At 46.1% G+C, this 23,408-nt stretch overlaps 2 protein-coding genes across 5 annotated transcripts; both read right to left on the bottom strand.

Moving 5' to 3' along the window:
• Nucleotides 1-150: 150 nt before the first annotated feature.
• Nucleotides 151-7,641, bottom strand: Atp6ap1 (ATPase H+ transporting accessory protein 1). The gene is made up of 10 exons (XM_038317284.2): nt 7,434-7,641; nt 7,005-7,131; nt 4,585-4,659; nt 4,132-4,325; nt 3,517-3,557; nt 2,858-2,943; nt 2,256-2,494; nt 1,541-1,588; nt 1,227-1,455; nt 151-1,016 (listed from the first exon to the last, which is right to left on the bottom strand). The coding sequence occupies exons 1-10, from the start codon at nt 7,574-7,576 to the stop codon at nt 807-809; spliced, it is 1,392 nt and encodes a 463-aa protein (XP_038173212.1). The 5' UTR covers nt 7,577-7,641; the 3' UTR covers nt 151-806.
• Nucleotides 7,642-15,377: 7,736 nt separating this feature from the next.
• Tafazzin (tafazzin, phospholipid-lysophospholipid transacylase) lies at nt 15,378-23,130 on the bottom strand. Of its 4 annotated transcripts, XM_038317104.1 has the most exons (11): nt 23,071-23,130; nt 22,746-22,944; nt 22,457-22,585; nt 22,159-22,204; nt 21,834-21,919; nt 17,581-17,661; nt 17,460-17,501; nt 17,164-17,229; nt 16,957-17,009; nt 16,493-16,570; nt 15,378-16,376 (listed from the first exon to the last, which is right to left on the bottom strand). In XM_038317104.1, the coding sequence occupies exons 2-11, from the start codon at nt 22,852-22,854 to the stop codon at nt 16,275-16,277; spliced, it is 792 nt and encodes a 263-aa protein (XP_038173032.1). In that variant the 5' UTR covers nt 22,855-22,944; nt 23,071-23,130; the 3' UTR covers nt 15,378-16,274. The 4 variants fall into 4 exon arrangements, with proteins under 4 accessions (XP_038173032.1, XP_041910326.1, XP_038173033.1 ...); XM_042054392.1 differs by having other exon boundaries at nt 22,746-23,116; XM_038317105.1 differs by having other exon boundaries at nt 17,164-17,226; nt 22,746-23,116.
• Between the last annotated feature and the right edge of the window lie 278 nt (nt 23,131-23,408).

The raw sequence follows: 23,408 nt of genomic DNA, 5'->3' as shown, positions 1-23,408 counted from the left end.
ACCCTAACTCGTTAGAGTATCAGCTTGCTGAAGATTCTCCCACCTTTCCAGTCTCACCTCCCGCCTGACGGCCACACACGTGGGAACTTTTTCCCCTCGGTCAAGAACAAATCTACTTTCAGAAATGAGTGACACGAAGCCAAAGCCCAACACATGGCAATACGTCTTTATTTTATTAGGAAGGAAACAACAGAGCAGCCCCATCCCCGCCTCTTGACAGGCAATCCTAGTGGGAACAAGTCAGAAACCCAGTGAGCACACTCTGCTCACCAGTCCTCGTAGAGGTCTCTTCCTTCTCTGGTCATAGAAATAAACTCCAGTGTACCGCTCATTCTTAACACATCACCCAAAAAACAACACCCAAGCTGGACAGACAGTTAAGTAGTCTTCACACCTTTCAAACTCAAGAAACCTCAAGTTCATTGCTGTTGCTGGAAGCTTCATAAAGCTTTGGGAGTGAACATTAACTACACAAAAGCACTATAAACAGCAACGAATAGTAGCCAAGGGGCAAGAATAAATAAGGGGGAAAGGAGGAAAAGGAACCCTAGAATTAATGTCCCTTCCCCTCATGATGGTGGAACCTGGAAGATTTGCCTAATATCTATGAAGAATATATATACACTTTGTTGGAAGAGATGGGGGATAGCCCCAGGGAAGTCCCTAAGCAGGTTGAAGAGGAAGCAAAACAGGCTGAGGGTAGTGTAGGGTTCATGCTATAATAGGAAGAGGACAAACCCTTCCATCCACTGTGCCAAGGTGACAACCTAGACACCAACACTCCCTCAATTCCTTTCTGACACAGGTCACACAATCTGTGTCAAAGTGATGGTGGGGCCTTTGTGGTCATCAAAGCGATCCATGGTCTTGAGGCTGAGTATCATGTGCAGGCCATAGGTGAAGATGAAAAGCATGAAGAGGGTGGTGAGCAGCCCCATCCAGATGCCTGGGGAGAAGAAGCCAGCACAGTCGCTAGCATAGGAGAACTGCTCACCCGTCACATTGAAGGCCTGGATCTAGGAGACACATAGACATGGATCAGAAGGGATTACAAGTTCCTACAGACAGCAAGAGCTGGGATTCTAGAATCAGTGAACAGTCTATACCTTCAGAGATAGCACAAGGATGGAACTCTCAGCTATATCCTCAAGCTATACTGAGATTTTCTGAGCTCTTCTTCCCTCCCCCTACTGCCACCAGCTTGGAGCCCATCCCCCTTCCAATACCTGGAAGTCGTGAAGAGTCATCTGCCAGAGTGAGGGTACGTTGGTCACAAGGAGATTGCCTTTCTTGCTCAGACTGCTGACATACTCACAGTGGAAAGAATAGATGCTGGGTCCTGTGACTTGGGAAACATTGAAATGGGCAACAGAACCATTGCTGTGGATTTCAAGTCGTTCCATGGTAAACCAGTATCGGGCAGACACTGGGTAAAAGCGACTAGCCAGAATGAATCTAGAGGTAAGAGTAGCAGAGATGTCAGATGAACAGAAAAGAATGGACACACCAGCCCAAACACACTTCAGTCACCAGAACTTACTTAAATGTCACTGTTGCACCAAAGAGTGGTTCATAGGTCAGTGAAAGCCTGCAGGACAAGGTAGAGAGGTGCTGTCAGACCCTAGAAGGACCTTAAGCAAGGTCCTCCACAAATTGTTTCCAACCTAAACTGCCCTAGGTTCATCCTTACAATCACCTGCCAATACAGTGTCCCCATTTAGCAGATGAGAAAACTAAGGCTCCAGTCAAAACCAAATCAGGAGCAGTTGGAGGGTCAGGACCTAGGTCCAACATCTCCAGCTTATGATTCCTTCATCCAGTTGTCCTGAGTCCCCTGGACCTCTTTCAACCCCTTCTTAAAGGGCATTTAGCTGCCTGCTGAAGTTTCAGGGGTAGGAGGCCTACAACTGGTTTTTGGCAGTTGGTCTTTTTGCCCACATGCAATCCCAGGGGTTGAGCTCAAAGAAGGGCCAGGGTCCCAAGGGACTGTGTAATGATAATAACCCAGAACCCATAATCCAAGGCCTAAAAAGCATGGGAAGGCAAAACTTATGAGAGGCTCCCTCTCCAGTAACCTCCCAGCAACATCATCCTGTGATACTTTTACCAACTCCTTGGTGAACATACCACACGAAGACTTTCTTCACCCTCAACACACGTACACCTGATCCTATATTCTTGCCCTGTACTGGGCTCACAGTGGCAAGAAGGCCATGTATGATAACAGTCCTTTCTTCCCTGCCTAGTACCCTTACATAGCAAAGGAGTCGTTCCAGAAGGAGCCAGTCAAGTTAAGATTCTCCACACCAAATGTGAGGGAAGTCAAGTCTTTCCACTCGTCTTTGTATGCCACAGAGAAGTTTTGTGCCCAGAACAGGATCCTTGGAGCAGTGTCATTGTAACTCACAGGAGGATGGATCATAGGTGCTGCCACCTGAGTCTGAAGCAGCTGGCGACCTAGACCCCCAGCCACCATGGGTACATCACGGGCTACCTGCAGAAACATTCAACAAGCCTTCTCTCAACAGTCCTAAAAATAAAGTCTAATCTACTATAATGGTCTCCCTCCCCACCGGGTACCCTGTACACCATCTGAAAGTCCCTAGCCCTGATATTCCATCTCCCTAAACTTATGATCACTTGCAGCAAGTGTGCATGAACACTGCCCAAGTGGCTCACAAACAAGATGGAAAAAAGGCCCTGTGGATAGAGGAAGCAATCCTTTGTCCACTAATCCCCCAAGTTGAGGACTCCTGGGAGTCCCTGTCTGCGACATACCCTTCCAATCTCCAGGCACACTCACTAATAATAACCTCACAACCCCATGCCCCAGGGCCCCTGCTAGAACAGTACATACTCTAGAAGGGCGGACTGCAGTAAGAGCCGCGGTGTAAGGGACATCTTCAGACTTGAGTGTGCTCAATACTTGTCCAATGACCTCATCTGAAGAGTGACAGAACATAGAGCCAAGTCACCAGGTAGTATGCTTAAATACTCCCCACTCTCTGCTTTATAGAGACCTTCTAGACCTTGAGAAAAGTGTTAGTCTCCACTGAAGACCCCTAAAACAAGGTATTTCTCTCCTACCCACTTTGCCAGTCTCTCTGGGAACATCTGTGGCCTTAATCATTGACTCTATAATGCCAAGCCCAACCTTAAGTGAAACAAAATATAGTGATATAGACAACTCCATGTCTACCCAACATCCTTTCCACGCAGATAGACTGTCCTTTACAACAAAGACAAGTCCTCCTAATTGCTTTGCATAATGTTACTGGTCTATTAAATCCATCGAATCATTAGACCTGTGCAGAAACTAGGTTCCAGGGTTCTTACACACAGGGTCATAAGGCACCTCTGTCAGGTAAAGCTAACTACAGAAGCCAGCCACTATGTCCCTACTCAGCTGTTAGCTGCTCTGAGAAATGGGGCCACCCTTGTAGTGAAGAGAAACCAGTTCTATCTTCCTGGCCCAAAGGCAAGATGAGGAAATAAGTCCTCTGGGACCACACTTACCATTGCCTTGGAGGACCTCTCTGGGCGCCATCAGACCGGAGCTATGGATAAGAAGAAAGCAAGAGGCCTGCAGGTTGCTCTTCACTCAAGCTTGCCTGGAGCAGTTCAGTGTGGCTCACTACCTTTCTCTCAGCCCTTCCAGCATCTCCTTCCCTGCTAGCCCCACTCACCAAGCCTGTGCACTTTAGCTGCTGCCCTGACAGCCATGAAGAGGCCCAGCTCAGCAGTAGCAGCTAGCCCCTGTACTTCTATTTGCTTCAGTGCCCCTGCCTGGAATCCCATTTCCCTTTCCCCATTTTGCAGGTACAGCCCCTGTCCACAGTTCTATAAAGAGGGCCTTAGTGGGTGAAGATGTTTTTCTACAAGTAAGGGCCATGTCTGCCTCATCTCTGGAGGTCCAATAGGCATAACTCAGTGTCAGATACTTGTAAGTCACAGCCTGACAGGAAGTTCTTCCTGTCTCTTCTGGGCATACAAGGAACTTTCTGGAACAGTCTGAAGGTGGTAAACATATGGTGAGGGAATATTTGGCTCAACTCTCCCCAAAGCTCACAGCCTAGGACTTTACTCATCTCTTGAAGTGGAAGGCTGGAAGCTGTGCCACCCAGGCTGTACCTGGCTGTGTAGGGCAGACGGATGAGCAGCAGGGCAGGGAGGCTGGCATTGAGCTTCAGTTCCTTTAGGGTAGCTAGATCCACATGCAGGGGACTAGCCCCAAGCTTTTCCTGAAGGTAGGTGGTCAGAGTGCTGATTGCATACCAGTCCACAGCAGGAAGCACCAGTGAGGAGGGGGCCAAATCCAGGGCATTCTGATGTTAGGGGGAGAGGTGAAAGGCAAAGTAAAGGCAAAGTAAGCCAGAGAACAATGGGCCTAATAACCTTTAAAAACCTTGCTGGAAAGCTGCACCCCACAGAGATCTTGCAACGGGTTATAAAGTAAATGTCTCACATCTGACACTCAGATCCCAGGCCCTTTACCCTCAAAGCCTCTGGTCCTCTCTCTGGGAGAAAGAGTACAGAATGTATTATCGTCTGTCCCCTTAGCTGGGGCTGTGAGCAGACCCTTACCTCCAGGTTAGAAAAGGCACTGTCCTGCTTATTTCCAAACACACCACCGTATGCTGTGAAATCCTCAATGCTTAGCTAAAAGGGAAGCAGAAGAGAGAGATATCCTAGGAGGCTGGGCAAGGAACAAAAACTAAAATTGTGGAGGGATGCAGGGGCGAGAATTCTCAGGGCTAAAAAACATTACAAGTTAGATTTGGCATGGAGGGAGGAGAGTTAACCACCAGCACTTGTGGTGGGGGTGAGTGGAAAGCTCACTCTTTCCTCCCCAATACTCTGAGGGTAGGGTGACAAGACATTGAAGGTAGTCATAGGGTTGGGAGATCTACAGACAGTTGGCTAATGATAAAGCACAAAGCAAGAGTCAGCCAGCAAGAACTGGGAAGGGAAGCTGGGGAAGAGGAAGAGGACAGCAAAGAACATTTATTGCATGCCTCCTAAGAGGGAAGTAGAAGTCAGAGCAAAGGAGAACTTCCATGTTTAGTCTGGATAGGATCCTTTTAAGGGGAAGAAGTCCTTGCTTGCCCAACCATTTTTGGTGGGAGTTAGGAGAGAGGAAAATAATGAAACACAATGGAGGACCCCAGTAACTCCAATCTCATGCCCTCCCTCTACAGTCTGTAAGTATCTTAGTCCTCCTCCCTTCAACCGCCAGCTAGCTTCCTCTGGCTTTTTCCAGTTAGAACCAGAGAGAATCTTAACCAGGTTCCCTAAACTCATTGTGTTTAGTATACATAAGCCTAGTCTCCTCGTCTTCTATACTCTCCTATACTCTGTATTACATATGTAAGGTTTTGTTGTACTCAGAACTGCTACTAACCTTTTCTCTAGTGGCTCCATCTCTAGGCGACCTAGTGGACCATCTCTTACCCAGGACCCTTTCACTCACTAGGTTCTGGTCACACAAGCACTCCCTTGAACTTACTAAGAGCAATCCCATGCCTAGGGCCTTTACACCTGCTACTTTCCTGCCAGTAATGTCCCTCCTCAAGTCACATGACTCCCTCCTGCTAACAAGATGTTACCTCCTGAGACCCTGCCTGACCACACAGTTATCTAAAAGTGTCTTTCCTTATTGTGTTGCCTTAGCCTTCTTCCTTCTATAGACTAAAGGACTGACATCATATCGTGTACCAACTTAGCTCATTTTTTTTAAGCTATAGACCAGGCTGGCCTTGAATTCAGTGAGAGCCACCTGCCTTTGTCTACCAAGTGATGGGATTAAAGGCATGCATGTACCACTGCCACCAGGCTCCAATTTAGCTCTTAACCACTTGCCTTCACGAGAATGTCTACTTCCTAACACATACTAAGCACTCTATCATTGGCAAAAGAAGGAAATACCCTAAGATTGGGAGACTGTGGCAGGTGGTTATCTTCATTTTACACTTGTAGAAACTGTGGTTTACAAAGATTATTCCACATGCCCCAAGGCCGAAACAAGTGGTAGGACTGAGTTCCAGTCTTCCCTGTTATTTACCACCTTTCGAAAGGACTATTGACTAACATAATCACCACCATCAGCAGACACAGCAACAGAGGGAGGCCACAAACAAAATGAGCCAGCCAGGCCACTAAACAGGAAGGGACAAGCAGAGACTTGACATCCTCCTGAACAATAATTTTATACTGCACTAGAACCTTCTCATAGTCCATACTCCTACTCTGGGTGCACACACCTGGAGTGAAAGCAAAATAGAATGCTGGCTCAGCACAAAGCTGGGGGATAGGTCTGATACCCTCAAGCTGGAAGCATTGTGTTATGCTATCTCCAAATCTGGACCTTCAGCAACTCATTTTACCTCTTTAACATTACTTTCATTAGTGGTTAAACCAAGAAAATGATATCAGTTGAGCACAGTATATATGGCTAAATAAAGAGTCATTCTCTAGTTATTCCTATTACAATTGTAACAGTTAAAAATTACAATTCTAAACCGGGCGGTAGTGGCGCACGCCTTTAATTCCAGCACTCGGGAGGCAGAGGCAGGCAGAGGTCAGCCTGGTCTACAAGACTGAGTTCCAGGACAGGCTCCAAAGCTACAGAGAAACCCTGTCTCGAAAAATAAAAAAAAAAATTACAATTCTACCAACAATTAGTTATTGGGCAAGTCACCGATCTTTCCCAAAGTGAATCTTCTTATCTGTGAAACTGAGTGAAAATTCCCCCCATGCTTAGACACCAGAAAATAATGCTGAGTACTAGATAGGTATCTGATGTTCGACTCCTTGCTTCCTAAATCAAGTCCTTGCCATTTCCATGGGTCTCCTGTTCCCACTGAAGCATATTCTACAAATCTTCACGAAAATCTAGCCACACCTGCTTACCTGTGGGACAAGGTCACCACGCTTGGGGAACCAGCAGTGGGTGTGGGGCGGGGTCTGCTTCCCGATGACAAAGACATAGACTGGGGCAGGCTCACCTTGTCCTGCAGGAACAGCAGTACATTGCGGGGGCCCAGCTCCAGGGCAGGGTCTAAGTAGGTAGAAAGCTGCATATCGCTGGTGATATGGCCCTCATGTGTGTCGGCCACAGGAGTCCACAGGTCCCTAGAAACGGACAAAAGATAAACTGTCAGATGTGATTGCGTGGCTTGAGATCCTAAGCCCATGGGCGCCCGGCTTCACGTGGGTGGGGGAGGCTGAGAGCTCAACACTGGTCGTCATGAAGCAAGCCCCTGAATAAGAGACAGACTCCATCTGGGCCTCGAAGCCCCTGGCCAAGGACAGCTCTGGAGTTCAGCGAGGGCGGCTCATCCCCTGCGGCGCACAGTACCATCCTCATGAACCCCACCTGGCCCGACTCAACTCGGCCTGGCCCAGCCCGACCCGACCTGTCCCGACCCGCTCACCGGTCACTGGACCACAGTACCAGTGGCACCTGCTGCTCAGTGGCCACTGCCGCCGCCACCGCCACCAACGACAGAGGCAGCCACAGGACTGGGAGCCGCCGTGTTCCCATTCGCATCCGAGACACCACTGTTGCCGCCATCATACCCTCAGCCTTCAGTGTCTGGGCCTCCGAGGCCGCTGCAGATCAGATGACCGTCACCTCCACCCGAGCCCCGCCCCATCTATCTGGGCGGGGCCTTCTCCAATACTCTGCTGTGATTGGGCCAAGATCGTGGCACTCATGACCACTCCTTCTCACTGGTTGGTTGTACGTGTCTCCAGTCGCGCACGCTCTATGTGAGAAAGGAAGCAGAACCGGGTGCTACCGCCTGCTACCTGGCTCTGCTGGGCGGGGTGGTTCTATAGAGCCCCATTCGCTAATATTTTTTTCTGTTTTCGTCTTAAAAATCGCAAAACTGGATCTTTTTCTAAAGATAGACCCTCTGTCTGGTACAGATGAAAAGCTGCAATCACTTAGAATAAGAAAAGGGTCCACCGTACCATCAGAGAACAACAGCCAGCACCTAAAATGGGCAGGTTGGAGGAGGATCTAGAAAATAGAACAGTTGCAGCTTCAGAAAGGAAGGGAAAACTCAGGAGGTAACCCGGTCTGAAGGACAACATTAAGTAACAATGTCAGTGTCATTTGCCACTAAAAAGTGGGCAATACTATGAGAGCAGAGAACACTGTTTCTTTTTACTTAGCAACAATTGCCAACTTCAGCAAGGGCGTTCCCACTATAAATCAGGGGAGACTCCCTGTGGGAGGATTATCCTTCTTTGTGATTTGACCGAGAAGGACTGACAGCTAGAGTCAGAAAATGGAAGTCAACCGCACAAACGAACTGACTTTTATGTTCTGTTTTTTGAAACAGGGTTGGGGTATGAACAAAATTCACTATACAAACCTCAACCTTTCATGTGCTAGGATTACAACTGTGAGCCGCCAAACATGCTTTATTTCTGAGCCATTTTTATTTCTTGGTTGTTGATTACCTTTACAAACACTAAATTCATTCCCACAGTACTACAAAAAGAAAAAGAAAGAAAAATAAAAAAGGAAGAGTATAACCAAATCATGAACTCTCCAAACATATGTGATTAATCTAGGTGGTTCTCCACCTGTGGGTCACAACCCCCAAAGACACTGTATATGCGTCTTAATTTGGAAACAGGGACATTTTTGTTCGTTTGCTTTTCAAGACAAGGTTTCTCTATGTCCCTGGCTATCCTAGAACTCACTCCATAGACCAGGATGGCCTTGAGCTCACAGAGATCCTCCTGCCTGTCTCTGTTCCTGAGTGCTGGGATTAAAGGCATGTGCCACCACCGCCCGGTTGGAAACAGACAGGGTCTTTGCACATATAATCAGTTTATAATAAACTCATACTGACTGGTAAAGTCAGAATATGGAAGGATGGGCCACAGTCTGATGATTGGTGTCATTATAAAAAAGAGGGAAATTTGCTGGGTGATGGTGGTGGATGCCTTTAGTACCAGCATTTAGGAAGCAGAGGCAGACAGATCTCTGAGATTTCAAGGCCAGTTTGGTCTACTAAGTGAGTTCAGGACAACCAGTGCTACAAATAGAAACAGAGAAACACTTTCAAGAGAGATGAGAAAGAAAAAGGAAAATTTATTTACTTTTTGTTTGTTTGTGATGGACTCATATAGTCCAAGGTAGCCTCAAACTCACTATGTGGGTAATGATGACTTGAAATTTCTGGTCCTCCTGCTTCCACCTCCTCTAAAATAAGAGGAAAACACAGATGCAGACAAGGAAGAAGGAAAAGTGAACAAACAGACTGCAGTGATGCAGCTACAAGCAAGGATTTCTGGCAGTTGTCAGAACAACAGAAGCAGGAACCAATTCTCTCCTAGAGCCTTCAGAGAAAACTCAGCTGCACAAACACCCTTATTTGCGACTGGTAGTCTACAAAATTATCAGAACTCTGTTGTTTGTTTGGTTGTTTTTTTGGTTTTTCGAGACAGGGTTTCCCTGTGTAACAGTTCTAGCTGTCCTGGAACTAGCTCTTGTAGACCAGGCTGGCCTCAAACTCACAGAGATCTGCCTGCCTCTGCCTCCCGAGTGCTGGGATTAAAGGCGTGTGCCACCACTGCCTGGTTAGAACTCTGTTTTAAATTAGCTAGTTTGTGACAATTTGCTACAGCACTCTAGGGAACTAATATGCTATTTATTTGGCATATATCATAGTAAAAAAATACAAGAGTGTTTGTTGGGCTGGGCAGTGGTAACGCTTGCCTTTAATTCCAGCACTCAGGAGTCAGAGGCAGGTGGCTCTCTATGAGTTCAAGGCCAGCCTCATCTACAGAGTGAGTTCCAGGACAGCTGGGACTGTTACACAGAAAAACCCTGTCTCTAAAAAAAAGTTAAATGCAAATGGATTAGATATTGTTGATGTACTTATTGCCTGTATATATTTTATATAGTCACTGTACTTAGTGTATATAGTTTTTTCTTACATTGTTATAGCCTTCTTTTTTATTTTAGACAAAAGGGGAAATATAGTGATATTTTATTTATGTTTTAATAAAGCTAAGCCACTAGAGGTCAGGCAGTAGTGGCACACACCTTTAATCTCAGGATTTGGGAAACAGCAGATGGATCTCTGAGTTCAAATACACAATGCAGAAATATACCCAAGTGGTGGTGCCTCACACCTTTCATCCCAACACTAGAGGGAATATAAAATGGGAAGAGAGAGAGGATTAGGCTACTTAGTTTGCAGTTGTGCCTTGAATCCCAGCACTCAGGAGGCAGATCTCTGTGAATCTGAGGTCAGCCTGGTCTAACAGAGCTAGCTTCAAGACAGCCAGAGCTACACAAAGAAACCCTGTCTCGATAAACCAAAAAGTAATAAACTTATCTGAACATGGTTGTACCTGCCTGTGATCCCAGTACTTAGACGCAAGAGGATAGGGAGTTCAAACCCAGCTTTGGGTAAATAAGGAGTTCAAGGCCAGCTTAAGTAGCCAGGAGGTGATGGGAGTATGCTTGTAATCCCATTACCTTGGAGGCAGAGGCAGGCAGATCTCTGAGTCTGAGACTAGCTTAGTCTACAGAGTGAGTTCCAGGACAGCCAGGACTACACAGAGAAACCCTGTCTCAAAAAAACAAAAATATAAATAAATAAATATAAAAATAAAAAGTTAGCCAGGTGGTGGTGGCACACACCTTTAATCCCAGCACTCAGGAGGCAGAGACCAGTGGATATCTGTGAGTTCAAGGCCAGCCTGGTCTACAGAGGGAAATCCAGGACAGGCTCCAAAGCTACAGAGAAACCCTGCCATGAAAAACCAAAAGTAAATAAACAAATAAATAAAAATAAACCTTTTCAGGCATGGTGTTTGTCAGCATGTATGTATATGTACTACATGTGTGCCTGGTGCCAGTGGAGTCCAGAAGAGAGAGCATTGATGGTTGTGTGTAGCACCATTTCTAATTGGTCTTAATAACAAAAACTCAGAGTCCTATACTAGGGGGTGAAAGCTGAAATTTCAGAGAAGCAGAGCAGCCAGCCACTAGTTTTTACCTCTACTAAATCCTCAGACCGAATGGGTATCATGTCTCTGTAAATTCTCAGATTGAATGCTTGAGCTCCTGTTGGGATTAAAGACATGTGTGTCCCAAGTACTAGGATTAAAGGTGTGAGCCTCCACTGTCTGGTTTTGTTTCTCTTTTAGACTGGATCAATCTCGTGTAGAACAGGGTGGTCTTGAACTCACAGAGACCACCTGCCTCCTCTTCCTGAGTGCTGGGATTAAAGGTGTGTGCCATCATTGCCTGTCCTGTTTGACTAGCTCCATACTCTGATCTTCAGGCAAGCTTTATTTGTTAGATCACTAACAAAATATCACCATAGTTCTATGTTGCCACATGGGTGATGAGAATCAAAGCTGGGTCCTCTGCAAGTGCAGCCAGTGTTCTGTTGAGCCATCTTGTCCCAACACCCTCTCCCCCCTTTCTCTCTCTCTTTTTGGTTTTTCGAGACCAAAGGAGGAGAGGGTTCTCTCTCCTTTCTTTTTAAGGTCATTTTTTTTGTCATGCTAGGGATAAAACCCAGAACTTTTCACATGCTAGGCACACACTATTTCAACCACAGTCCTTTGTTGCCATTGTTGTTTTGAGATAAAATCTTGCTAGGTAGCCCTGATTGGTTTGGAACTGGCCATCCAGTTGAGGATGACTTTGCATTCTCATCCTACCTCTACTTTCAGAGTTCTGCAATTAAAGGCTTGTGCCACCATGTCTACAGGGTAGAAGGTTATATTAATTTTTAAATTTTTTGAGACAGGGTCTCAGGTAGCCCAGAAAGGCTTTGAATTTGCCATATAGCCAAGGATGATCTGAATAACTACTCCTTCTGCTTCCACCTCCAAAATTTAGGCATTATTGGTATTTGTCATCATGCCTGGCTTACAGTGTTTGAAACAGTGATATATAGAGAATAATACTTTACATTGGTATGAACTTTGGTTTACTGATACAAATTTAAGGATGATTTGCTACACCAAGTATTTTTTCTTCTTGTTTGAGGCACTGTGTTTGTGCAATTCATTTAAAAATGTAATGTATAGGGCTGGAGAGATGGCTCAGTGGTTAAGAGCACTGACTGCTCTTCCAGAGGTCCTGAGTTCAATTCCCAGAAACCACATGGTGGCTCCCAACCATCTGTAATGAGACCTGGTGCCCCCTTGTGGCATGCGGGCACACATGGAAGGAATGCTGTACACATAATAAATAAATAAATCTTTTTAAAAAAATGTAATGTATAGTTAAGAAATACAGATTATCCCAGAGAACTTAGACAAAAATACAGACACTAAGAGAGATTTACATAGATATAATCTACATGGGAAGTAGAAAAAGACAAGATCTCCTAAGTAAATTGGGAGCATAGGGACCTTGGGGGAGGGCTGAAGGAGAAGGGGAGAGGCAGGGAGGGGAGCAGAGAAAAACGTAGGGCTCAATAAATATCATGGGAAAGAAAGAAAAAGAAAATCCCCATTTTAAAAAAAGAAATACAGATTAATAGTCATCTATAATAGTCAAACTGTAGTCATATTAGTTAGGTTTTCTAGATATACAGAAATATATTTCAGTTAGATAGATAATCTCCAATACTTCAAAGACTTACAGAATAGGGCATTTAAAATGTTTTAAGAACTTAGACTTTTCTCAACAGTGAGACATGTCTGCTCCTGGCAGCAATTACTTTAAGAAGAAGATAGGCATCGAAGAGTCTCCTTATGGAGTTTGCTAGACACTTGGGTAAGAAATTGATTTTGAGCCGGGCGGTGGTGCATGCCTTTAATCCCAGCACTCGGGAGGCAGAGGCAGGCGGATCTCTGTGAGTTCGAGACCAGCCTGGTCTACAAGAGCTAGTTCCAGGACAGGCTCCAAAGCTACAGAGAAACCCTTTTGCCTGGACTGCTTGATGGCATGCTGTATGAACTGGACATGCAGGACCCACAGAAAAACAACTGCTGAACTTGCTTAAAGAAGGTGAGACGATCCTTCGGGGTTACTGCTTCATAAAAGAGTCTGTCAAAACCTATAGACTGTACTTAAGTAAACTATGGAATCAGGGAAATATGTCATGTGAGTTCATCCATGTGTCAGATGTATTCTAGTACAGAATTCTGGCGGTAGGGGAGACTATATGTGCAGAGTATATGGGGTATGTAAGAGTTCAATATTCTAATTTTGTTGTGAATGTAAGACCATACTGAAAAAGTCTATATTTGAAGCATGTAAGGTAGCTCAGTGGTAGACTGCTTGTCTAGCATACAGGAGGCAGTATTTTAAGGTTTTAAGATTTATTTTTATCATTTATGTGTATGTTTGTATGTAGGTGCCCATGGAGGCCAGAGGGCACTGGATTCTTTGGAGCTGGAGTTATAGGTGGTTGAGTCTCCTGACATGGATGCTAGGGATAAATAGAACCTGGGTCCTCACCAAAAGCAACAAACACTCTTAACTGCTGAACAATTTCTTCTGTATGTACACATGGGCATGAGAGTCATGGCATGTATGTAGAGACTGGATGAAACAACTTTCAGTAGTTCCTTCTCTCCTTGAATTATGGGGATTCTGGAGATCTAACTCAGGTTGACAGGCTTTGCAATGAATATCTTTACTTGCTCAGGCATCTTGCTTGCTGGGATACACACACACACACACACACACACACACACACACACACACACACATGGGTTCAGGATGGCCCTGAACTTACTATATAGCTGAAGACCTTGAACTTCATCTCACAATTAATTGCTGGGATTATAGGCCTGCACCACCATACCACCAGTGAGGGGTGTGTGTTTGAACAAATGGAATTGATTGTAACATAGGATTTAAGTTTAAAACAATGTACCTAACATTTCTCAAAGGGATACAAAATATATGAAAAGGGAATGTTACCCTTGGACCTAAGTTGTATGGTTGGCTTTTACATGTATTCTATCCCCACAAAGTGATGCTCCCCCCTTCTGAAAAATGTTTTAAATTTTTAATTGCCCCCCTCCTTCCTCTTTCCCAAGACAAGGTCTCACTGTATAGCCCTGGCTGGCCTGGAACTATGTAGTCCAGGTTGGCTTCAAATTCAGAGATCTACCCTGCAGTAGTTTGATATGTCATAGTGGGGGCAGGCTTTGAGGTCTTCTATGTTCAAGCTATGCCCAGTGTGGACATAGACTCCTGTTGCCTGTGTATCAAGATGTAGATCTCTCAGCTTCTTCTCCAGCATCATGTCTCACCATGATAATGGACTAGACATCTGAAACTGTAAGCCACCCCAATTAAATGTTTTCCTTTATAATAGCTGTTGTGGCCAGGTATGGTGCACACCTTTAATCCCAGCACTCAGGAGGCAGAGGCAGGTGGATCTCTGAGTTCGAGGCCAGCCTGGTCTACAAAGTAAGTTCCAGGACAGCTAGAGCTACACATAGAAATCCTGTCTCGAGAAACAAAGTTGCTGTGGTCATGGTGCCTCATCAAAACAACAGAAACCCTAAAACAGGACTGGAGAAATGGCTCAGGGATTAAGAGCACTAACTGCTCTTCCTGCTCTTCCAGAAGACCTGGGTTCAATTCCCACATGGCAGTTCACAACTGTCTGTAACTCCAATTCCAAGGGACCCAATACCCATAGCAAAACACCAGTGTATATAAAATTAAAAAAAAAAATAAGGGCTGGTGAGATGGCTCAGAGGTTCAGAGAACTCCCTGCTCTTCTAGAGGTCCTGAGTCCAATTCCCAGCAACCACATGGTGGCTCACAACCATCTGTAATGAGATCTAGTGCCCTCTTCTCGCCCGTAGGCATACATGCTGACAGAATACTGTATACATAATAAATAAATTTTTAAAAAAGAAAAAATTTAAAAAAAGGAACCCTAAGACACACTCCAAGTGCTGAGATTAAAGGAGTGCACCACCATTCACATCTAATTTTCTTCTTGAGACAGGGTCTCACTATGTAGCTCAGAGATATCTGCCTGCCCCTGCCTTCCACACTTGACTTTAATTTTTTTTTTCTTTTTAGTGTCTCACTCAGTATCCCAGGTCAACCTTGAACACTTGGCAATATTCCTGTTTCAGCCTCCTGAGTGCTGGGATCATAGGTGTATACTACCATGTCTGACTTCACTTGAGGTTTTGATCTAGTTATTAGTCTTATTTTGCCACCATTATGAATCTCTACTGCCATATTTTTATGGGATTTTTCAGGTGAAAATGGAAGTCTTGAGTGGCCAATGCATAGTGAGATCCCAATGTCCATCTACTTAAATGACCCCATTGTATCCAGGCTCAAGGGTCCTGTTTTCTTGTCCAGCAAGGTACTTCCCATCTGCATTCCTACACAGAAGAAAGAGGTATAGTGGCATAACACAAATATTTTATTACTCTAAAAACATGAAAATCCAGATCTCAGGACATAGGGGATGTCAAGGCAAAAAGGTTAGAGAAGTATGTAGGCCCTGATGCGAGTGGTTCATGTTCAGGTCTTGGGGGCCCCTTTTCTGCCATCTAACAGAAACATCTAGTTAAGTTTAGCTGGGCTTGAATCCTGGGCCAAGACTTGCTCTTGTTTGGAGGCCACCCAAGGATAAACCTTGCTGTGGGCGAACCTCAGGTGGAAGAATGACAGCCTTCCCTGAGGATGTTGTAAGCAGCCCCTGGGCAAAGGTAGGCAAGTGGTAGTAGCCCATCCAAGGGGCCATTTGGGTTCTCTTTCTGCATTTATGGCCAGGACACCTATTCTCCTATTAGTTGCTCAACTGCCTACTTTGCTCCCTTCCAATACTAGCCCCTGCCTAAGAGTCTTCCTCCCTTCTCTGCCAAGTGTGAGGAAAAGCCAAGGCTCTTCTTTTAGTCCAAGAGACCAAGAGGAGTCAGATGCTCAAGGATAAGAAAGAGTATCCAGGCTGAGCAATGGTGGCACACACCTTTAAACCCAACACTTGGGAGGCAGAGGCAGGTGGATCTCTGTGGTCTGAGGCCAACCTGGTCTACAAATAGAATTTCAGGACAGTCAGAGACACCCTGTCTCAAAACAAACAAAAAAGAGTACCCAGCAGGGATTATATGCCAATCTATCTGAGTTAAAAGCATCAGTTCATCTTCCAGCCTCAGTTTTGTGCAGGGAAGAATCTCAAAGGCAGTACAGAGTCAAGCAGGCTTGGGCAAGGTCCTGCACCACTACTTCCTAAACCTTGGAGGTTCCAGTACTCCCTCAGCTAAGGACTTCAGGGCACAGACTGGGCAGGAATAGCCTATCTTCCAGGCTGGAAGTGGTTGTGGAGCTGTTCCGCCTGCATCTTCAGCCGCTGGAATTCCTCTTGAATGAAGTCAGTGAGGGCTTTCCGCATCTCCACCTGAGAGCAAGGATGGTGCTGGCCTGCACTCCTCAGGGACCATGACTGTGGTACCCTGGGAGTCTGAGGGGCTGGGAAGGTCAAGGACACCTAGGGGACCTTGGGTGATAACTCACAGCTGACTTGTTTTCTGCCCGGAGCCGCTCAAGCACAGGGAGTGCACTGAAGGGCTTTCCAATCAGCACGGTGATTTTCTGTAAGGAGGTAGGCCATCAAGGATGACAAGGAGCCTATAGTTCCAGCCCAAACAATGTGGTGAGTCAGAGCCAAGCCTCGCCTAATGGGTTTGGTGCTCTTGAAGGCCACTCTCCCTCTTTAAAACAGGCGGCTGGGCTTGGTGGTATCCAAGGGACAGCCTAATCCTGAGATGGCCTATCCTGCTCTACCTTGTATCCCACCCCATCCTGATTTTCAATTCTTATTCTAAAGGCCTTACTTCCAGAAAAGTCCCACCTAGCTCCCTCCCCCACTACATGCTCATGTTCAGCAAATTCTCAACCAATCCTTTATAGTATGGGCTAGGAGACACAGGGTAAATAACAGGCAAATAGATAGACAAGAGTCAGAAGTGCCTACCCACCTGTCCAAATCGGGGGAAGTAGGGTGGGCTATTAGGGAGGACGTCATTCATTCCTGTAGCACAATGGATAGAAAGCCAGCCATTGGGGGAAGTAGTGCACCAGGGTACCAGGAAGAGAGCCCCAGGTACTTCTTTCAGCCATCCAACCCACAATCCCCTTTAAAACATCTAAGGAAGTCCCCTCCCTACCCCCAGTCCCTGGCTCACCAACATGCCATAGTGGCAGGATGATGGGGTTTAGATGACACTCAGCAATCAGCCGTCCAATTCCTACTTAGGAGAGAGGCAGAAGCATTGGCACAAGTTGGGCCAAGCTGCCCTGCCAATCTCTGGCCAGTGTCATTTCTACTGTCTCTCAATTAAAAGACTAGTCCTTGACTCACCACCTGTCCCATTCCCAATGTCCCTGACACATCCACCAGAGAGGGGAATGAAGCCAGGAACTCACAGGGCCATCTTTGAATGGGGTACTTGGCTGTGTCAGCTTGAACAGCAACACTTACCCCACTTGAAGCGCAGAAACTCAGAACTCATGTTTACTTTCCCTAGTGAGAGAATACAGAGACAAGGCTTGGAATCTGAAACCATGCATGCTGAAGGACCCTGACCAAGCACCCAACTGACCTTCTGGAAAGATGTGTACCCAGTCCCCATGGTTAAGCTTCTCCAAAATGAAGTCCATCCCTTTCTGGTAGACACCATCTCCTGCAGAGAAAGATCTGTTCTCTTTGATCCATTCTCTGGGGAAGATATCAAGCTTTCCAAACCTCAGTGAAGTAGATTCACACATCAGGGGCCCACTCCTGATCCACCCTCATTAGGATGGAGGCAAAAGTTCATCTCTTACAGCATGATCCATAGACACCAACAACAACTATTTTCAGAGTCTGTTCCTCCCTGCTACCCTGACCCTTCACATTTTTGGTTTGGTTATATCCTCCTCTCAAGATGGGCATGGAGGCTCATGCCTATAATCCCAGCACTTGGGAGGCTGAAGCAGGAGAGCTGCTGTGAGTTTGAGGTCAGGATGGGTCACAGAGTAACATCCTATATCAAAACAAAACAATGTCCTCTCAACCTCTTGGTGCCTGTCATGTGCAAACAGCACCTTCCTTTTCTTTTCTGAGATAGATATTACTATGTAACCCAGACTGGATCAATTTTTTTTCTTTTTTGGTTTTTCGAGACAGGGTTTCTCTGTGGCTTTGGAGCCTGTCATGGAACTAGCTCTTGTAGACCAGGCTGGCTTCGAACTCACTGAGATCCACCTGCCTCTGCCTCCCAAGTGCTGGGATTAAAGGTGTGAGCCATCACTGCCCAGTGACTGCCTCAAATTTGTGACAATCCTTTTACCTCAGTTTTTCAGGTGCTGAATTACGGGTATTCGTCAAGACACCTGGCTAAACAGTATCTTTTACAGAAATGATAACCATGGCAACTCCACCGCCTTCCTCCCCTATGGCCTGCCCTGCTGGAATCTGCCCCACCCCAACACACACCCATTTGCTGACTGCTAATCAGCTCCAGAGGCTCTCTACTCTTTGGAAGCCACTGCTTTGACCTTGCTTGAGGTTTCTGGACCAAGGTAGAACACTTTAGTAAACAGAAAACATAGAAGAGACTGGGAAATTTGTGAGGGAGGACCTATTGGTATTTCAAGGCCAGCTGGGTTACTGTGAGATCAAGGCTCAAAAAACAAACAAAAAGATTGAAACAAACTAAAAACCGGAGTCAAGCTGCCATGAGGCTAGTAAAACCTTGGATATATTCTGAGATAATCACACTAGATTGAGGAAAGATAACAACACAAACCTGGATCATCCAGGTAGCCCAGCTATCAGTCACACTATAGATGTAGAGACCTAATGCCTTTTACTGGCTAGCAACCTTGAATCACCTAGATATAATAAGACTCTCCACAATAGTGGAAGAATAACCATAGGGTGGACAGAACCAGGAAACAGAAGGGAGGAGGCTGACAGAACAGGTAAATATACTAATATTATAAAATGGGACCGAGGGGGGTGTCTCACAGGAGACAGAGCAACACTGGGGCTATCTCAGGTCAGTACACTAAGAATTGCCTTTCCTCTGTTCTGTTAAGCCTGCTGTTTGGAAGATGTGGTTAGGAATTCAGGAGTCTCAGTCCAACCTCAATAGGGACCTGATCTGGCAGCTCACTCAGGGGCCAGAAGTGGGAATGATTTCAGGGAACAGAAAGAGACACGGGTTTCCTATTTGGGATGGCATTACACAGAGCAAGGGTAGTAACTAAAGGTGTTTGCTCCTCTAGCAAAACCCACTGGTATATACCCGCTGAGCTTGAAATGGGGAAGTAAAAAGGATAATATGCTTTTGGAACAGGCTTACACTTTTTAGCTTTTGCAAATGTTATTTCTACTTGTGTAAAATCACTTCTTCAGTGCTTAAAGGCCAACATACAAAGTCTTAGAGAAAAATGGTTTTAACACAGAAATTGTATTGCAAACTGTTTCAGTCACATGTAATTAGATCTTTGCTGTCCTTGAAATTAATGTTTCATTTTCTAGCTTTTGTTTTATATTTTTTACAATTCTAGGAATAGAATAGGCACAAACTATACCAATGAGCCACATCTCTAGCCCTCAATTTTTCTGTATATGCGGGCACACAGTTGTATACACACACACTTGTGTGTGCACATGAGCTTTTTTTTTTGAGACAGGGTCTCTGTCTTCAGTCCAAGCTGGCCTCAAATTCATGGTAAATCACCTACTTCCACCTTCCAAATACAGGGAATAAAGGTATAGGCCACCATACCTAGCTTTTTTGTTTAAGACAGGGTTTCTCTTCTTAGCCCTGGCAGTTTTGGAACTAGCTCTGTAGACCAGGATAGCCTCAAACTCAGAGATTCACCAGCCTCTGACCTCTGAGTGCTGGGATTAAAGGTGTGCACCACCACGCCTAGCTTTTTTTTTTTTAAGATAAGGAGTCACCACGTAGTCCTGTAGTCCCGTTTAGTCTGGAACTTGCTGTGTAAACCAGGCAGGCCTCAAAGTCACAGCAATCCTCATGTCCCTGTTCCTACTTACAGAGTGATGGGATGGGATTACAGACACAGGCCATCATGACCATCTCAGATCCTGTTTTTAACTGAAATAAATTCTAGGTAAAGATCAAAAAAAATTAACAGAACTGGGAATATAACTCAGAGGTAGAATATATGCCTAGAATGCACAAGTCTTTGTGTTCTGTCCCCCAAACTGAAAACAAAAGAAAAATAATGAAAACAAGACAAATACATACAAGACTTCTGAGATTGCAGAAGAGGATCTTAGAGTCAGGGACAGGTGTAAATTATCAGAATACTGACATTATCAGAGCAGGACCTGGGAGAAAATGCCACTGTCATTCAGCAAGATGATGTAGTCTCTGCTGGAACACTTAGAAAAGGAAATAGGGCTGGAGAGATGGCTCAGAGGTTAAGAGCACTGGCTGCTCTTCCAGAGGTCCTGAGTTCAATTCCCAGCAACCACATGGTGGCTCACAACTATCTATGATGAAATCTGGTGCTCTCTTTTCGTGTGCAGGCATACATGCAGGCAGAATGCTCTATATATAATGAATAAATAAATCTTAAAAAAAAGAAAGAAAAAAAGAGAAAAAAAAAGAAAGAAGGAAATAGAAACTTCCATCCCTTTAGACATTTTCTACCTTTCTTTTCTCTACTGTGGAACCTGGCACATGCCCCCCACTTTTGGTATTTTTGTTTTGTTTTGGTTTTCGAGACAAACTTTCTCTCTGTAGCCTTTGCTGTACTGGAACTTGCTTTGTAGACCAGGCTGACCTCGAACTCCAATTGCCTCTGCCTCCCGAGTGCTGGGATTAAGGTGTGTGCCTCTACCACCGGCTTATTTGCCCATTTTTAGACTTTTTCTTTCATTTTTTCATTGAAAACAAATCTGCTTCCCCAGAGAAAAAGGAAATGTGGATTTGAATCCTAAATTTGTCCAAGGTCATGACTTCTGAGCTCTATCTGGAAAATGGGGATCAAGATGGCCCCAACTGGCAGACTGAGGGGGCACTGATAATAACACTGGGATTTGTCTCTACTGCATGTACTGGCTTCTTGGGATCCTATTCTCCTTGGATGTATACTTTGCTCAACCTAGATGTAGTAGGGAGGGCCTTGGACTTTCCACAGGGTGGGGTGCACTGTCCTCTCTTAGGGTTGGAGGGGGTGGGGTGGGAGGGTGTATGGAGGGAGTGGGAGGAGGGGAGGGAGTGGGAATTGGATTGGTATTATTTTAAGTAATAAAATAACATAAAAGATGGCCCCAACTTCTAGGGGCTTGTGAAAGACACTGAGTGATCATTCAATCCAAGGTTCCTCACCCCACCAATTTGTTTGTTCTCCCAGAAAGAAACCCTCTGGCTTTTATACATTACCCCACTACCATCATAAAGTGATAGCACCACACTATTCTCCCTGAGAGGAGTAATAGATAAAGAAGGGACAACAAATAAAGCTTCCTTAAATTCTCTCTCTCTCTTGGCTTTTCGACACAGGGTTTCTCTGCAGCTTTGTAGTCTGTCCTGGAACTAGCTCTCGTAGACCAGGTTGGCCTCGAACTCAGAGATCTGCCTGCCTCTGCCTCCCGAGTGCTGGGATTAAAAGTGTGTGTCACCACCGCCCGGCTCCTTGAATTCTCATGCTAGAATTCTGGACAATCCTCAGGCAGCAGCAGAGAATCTAAAAGGTCATTCTTTTCCCTACCCTCTGTTACTTATACTGTCATGCCATGGCTCCCCTGAGTCCTTCTAAGACAGAGACACTGACTATCAGCTTCCTTACCCCCAAAGGAGGCCTGGACATGCCTACCAGAGGAGCAGCTCACCTCGACATACAGGCACACATTTGCCCAAGCTGAAGAAATGGGAGTGCAGCTCCTTGGTGAAACAGATGTCTGCAGCTGCTGGGGTCCTAGAGCAGCAATAGACCCAGTCATCCCTACCTTCAAAACTTCTAGTCTTTGTCCCCAACTTTCCCCACCCAGTACAATGCCTGCCATCACTGTCATGCAGAATGAAGCTCAAGAGAAGGGCTTGTGGGGCCCCACCCATGCCCTTCCTGGACTGCTGGATGCCTCCTACTGAGCAGAGAAGGCAGGCAAATCTGGGCAGAAATGGATGGGCCACTTCAAGGGGTCTATTGCTCCTCACCAACGCATCAACTTCAGGTTCCAGATGTGGCGGAGTTTCAGGATCCCTAAGAAAAAGGAAAGCCCTTGATGTGACATGACTACTTCCATATTCCTTTTAAATTCCTGATATCCTGTCCAAATAACATTCCCTTGGAGCAATCCTAAGGGGAACACAAAACTTCCAGCAACTAGGCAGTATATCCCACAAACAATTCCATGGTTTCCCGAAGAGCCTGGTGAGAAGCGAATCTATTCTGTCTTTGGTTGGGGCCTGTTCCTGTTTTGCCTACTTGAACCCAAGCACACTGGTACAGTACCCCAGAGATGAGGGTCATCCATGCAGGATTGGTGGTTGGAGACCGTGATGAGGGGGGTGGCAGGGTCTCGGTTCTCAATGAGCTCATACAGCACTTCCTTGTTGTGCACGGTGAGTTGGTTCATGTATTCTGGGAAGAGAAGTCAGTCTCAAGCTCTTGCTCATCTCCACCTGCCTGAGAATTCTTACTGTGCTAGAAGAGACCCTGCCACATCCCCAGTACCCAAACCAAATTCCAACTCTGGCCAGGTTAGGGGCCTGTGACTCTCCCTTGGCCTTTGGCCACTCACTGGTCCAGAAGCAGCTGTAGGTGCCCACCAGGCCCATGACGACGCTGCTGGCTATGGTCCAGGTGAGCCGGGGCACCGCGGGGAACGGCCACTTCACGTGGAGGGGCATCTCCTCCGGTCCTGACTCCGCAGCCCGGAGCTCCTCCTGCCCCGGGCCAGCCTGTGCCCTCCAATGCTCAGGAGAGGGAACTCCGACAAACTAGCAGAGGGCTAAACTAAGGTCACTTCGTGAGGCAGCTCAGAGCCTCCCTAGTACCGCTCTCCGGACAGAAAAGTGCTGCTACTCAGGCCAGGAGACAGAATGGCTGTGGGCAGCCAAACGTACTTCCAGAGTTTGCCTTGGCGGCCTCAGACTCCACGGACCTGCCGGAAAGCGAGCCGGGAATGCTTGTTGTCGCAAAACAGACCTAGGTCGCTTGACGGCTGCCGGGGGCAGGTCTACGCTATCCTCGCCCCGCCCTCTTCCCCGTCAGAGTCTTGATTAGATACCACCAGAAGCTAAGCGTCTCTTTGGTGCCTTAATTCTAGTAGTGTCTGTAGGTGACTAGAGCTGCGCAGCACCATTATCTGAAGCCACTCAAGGCCTAGGCTGGTGGAACTCTTTTACTTATTATCTCTCCCTCCCCCACCCCGTGTGAATCGGATTATCCGCAGAGGCAAGAA

The sequence above is a fragment of the Arvicola amphibius genome, chromosome X (genome assembly GCF_903992535.2).
Source record: "Arvicola amphibius chromosome X, mArvAmp1.2, whole genome shotgun sequence".
In the NCBI taxonomy this organism is placed as follows: Eukaryota; Metazoa; Chordata; class Mammalia; order Rodentia; family Cricetidae; genus Arvicola; species Arvicola amphibius.
The sequence above is the reverse complement of the archived record's forward strand: the minus strand, read 5'-3'. Positions and strand labels throughout refer to the sequence as shown.

Bases quoted from the DNA above. Each gene is read 5' to 3' on its own strand.
- Atp6ap1 (XM_038317284.2), bottom strand. From the start codon at position 7,576: ATGATGGCGGCAACAGTGGTGTCTCGGATGCGAATGGGAACACGGCGG. The intron at 4,660-7,004 runs GTGAGCCTGCCC...CTTCCCTTTTAG, and splicing joins TGCTGTTCCTGCAGGACAAG to CTAAGCATTGAGGATTTCAC. The intron at 4,326-4,584 runs GTAAGGGTCTGC...CCCTAACATCAG, and splicing joins GTGCCTTTTCTAACCTGGAG to AATGCCCTGGATTTGGCCCC.
- Tafazzin (XM_038317104.1), bottom strand. From the start codon at position 22,854: ATGCCCCTCCACGTGAAGTGGCCGTTCCCCGCGGTGCCCCGGCTCACC. The intron at 17,010-17,163 runs GTGAGCCAGGGA...ATTGTGCTACAG, and splicing joins CCTGCCACTATGGCATGTTG to GAATGAATGACGTCCTCCCT. The intron at 16,571-16,956 runs GTGGGTAGGCAC...ACCTCCTTACAG, and splicing joins ACTTCCCCCGATTTGGACAG to AAAATCACCGTGCTGATTGG.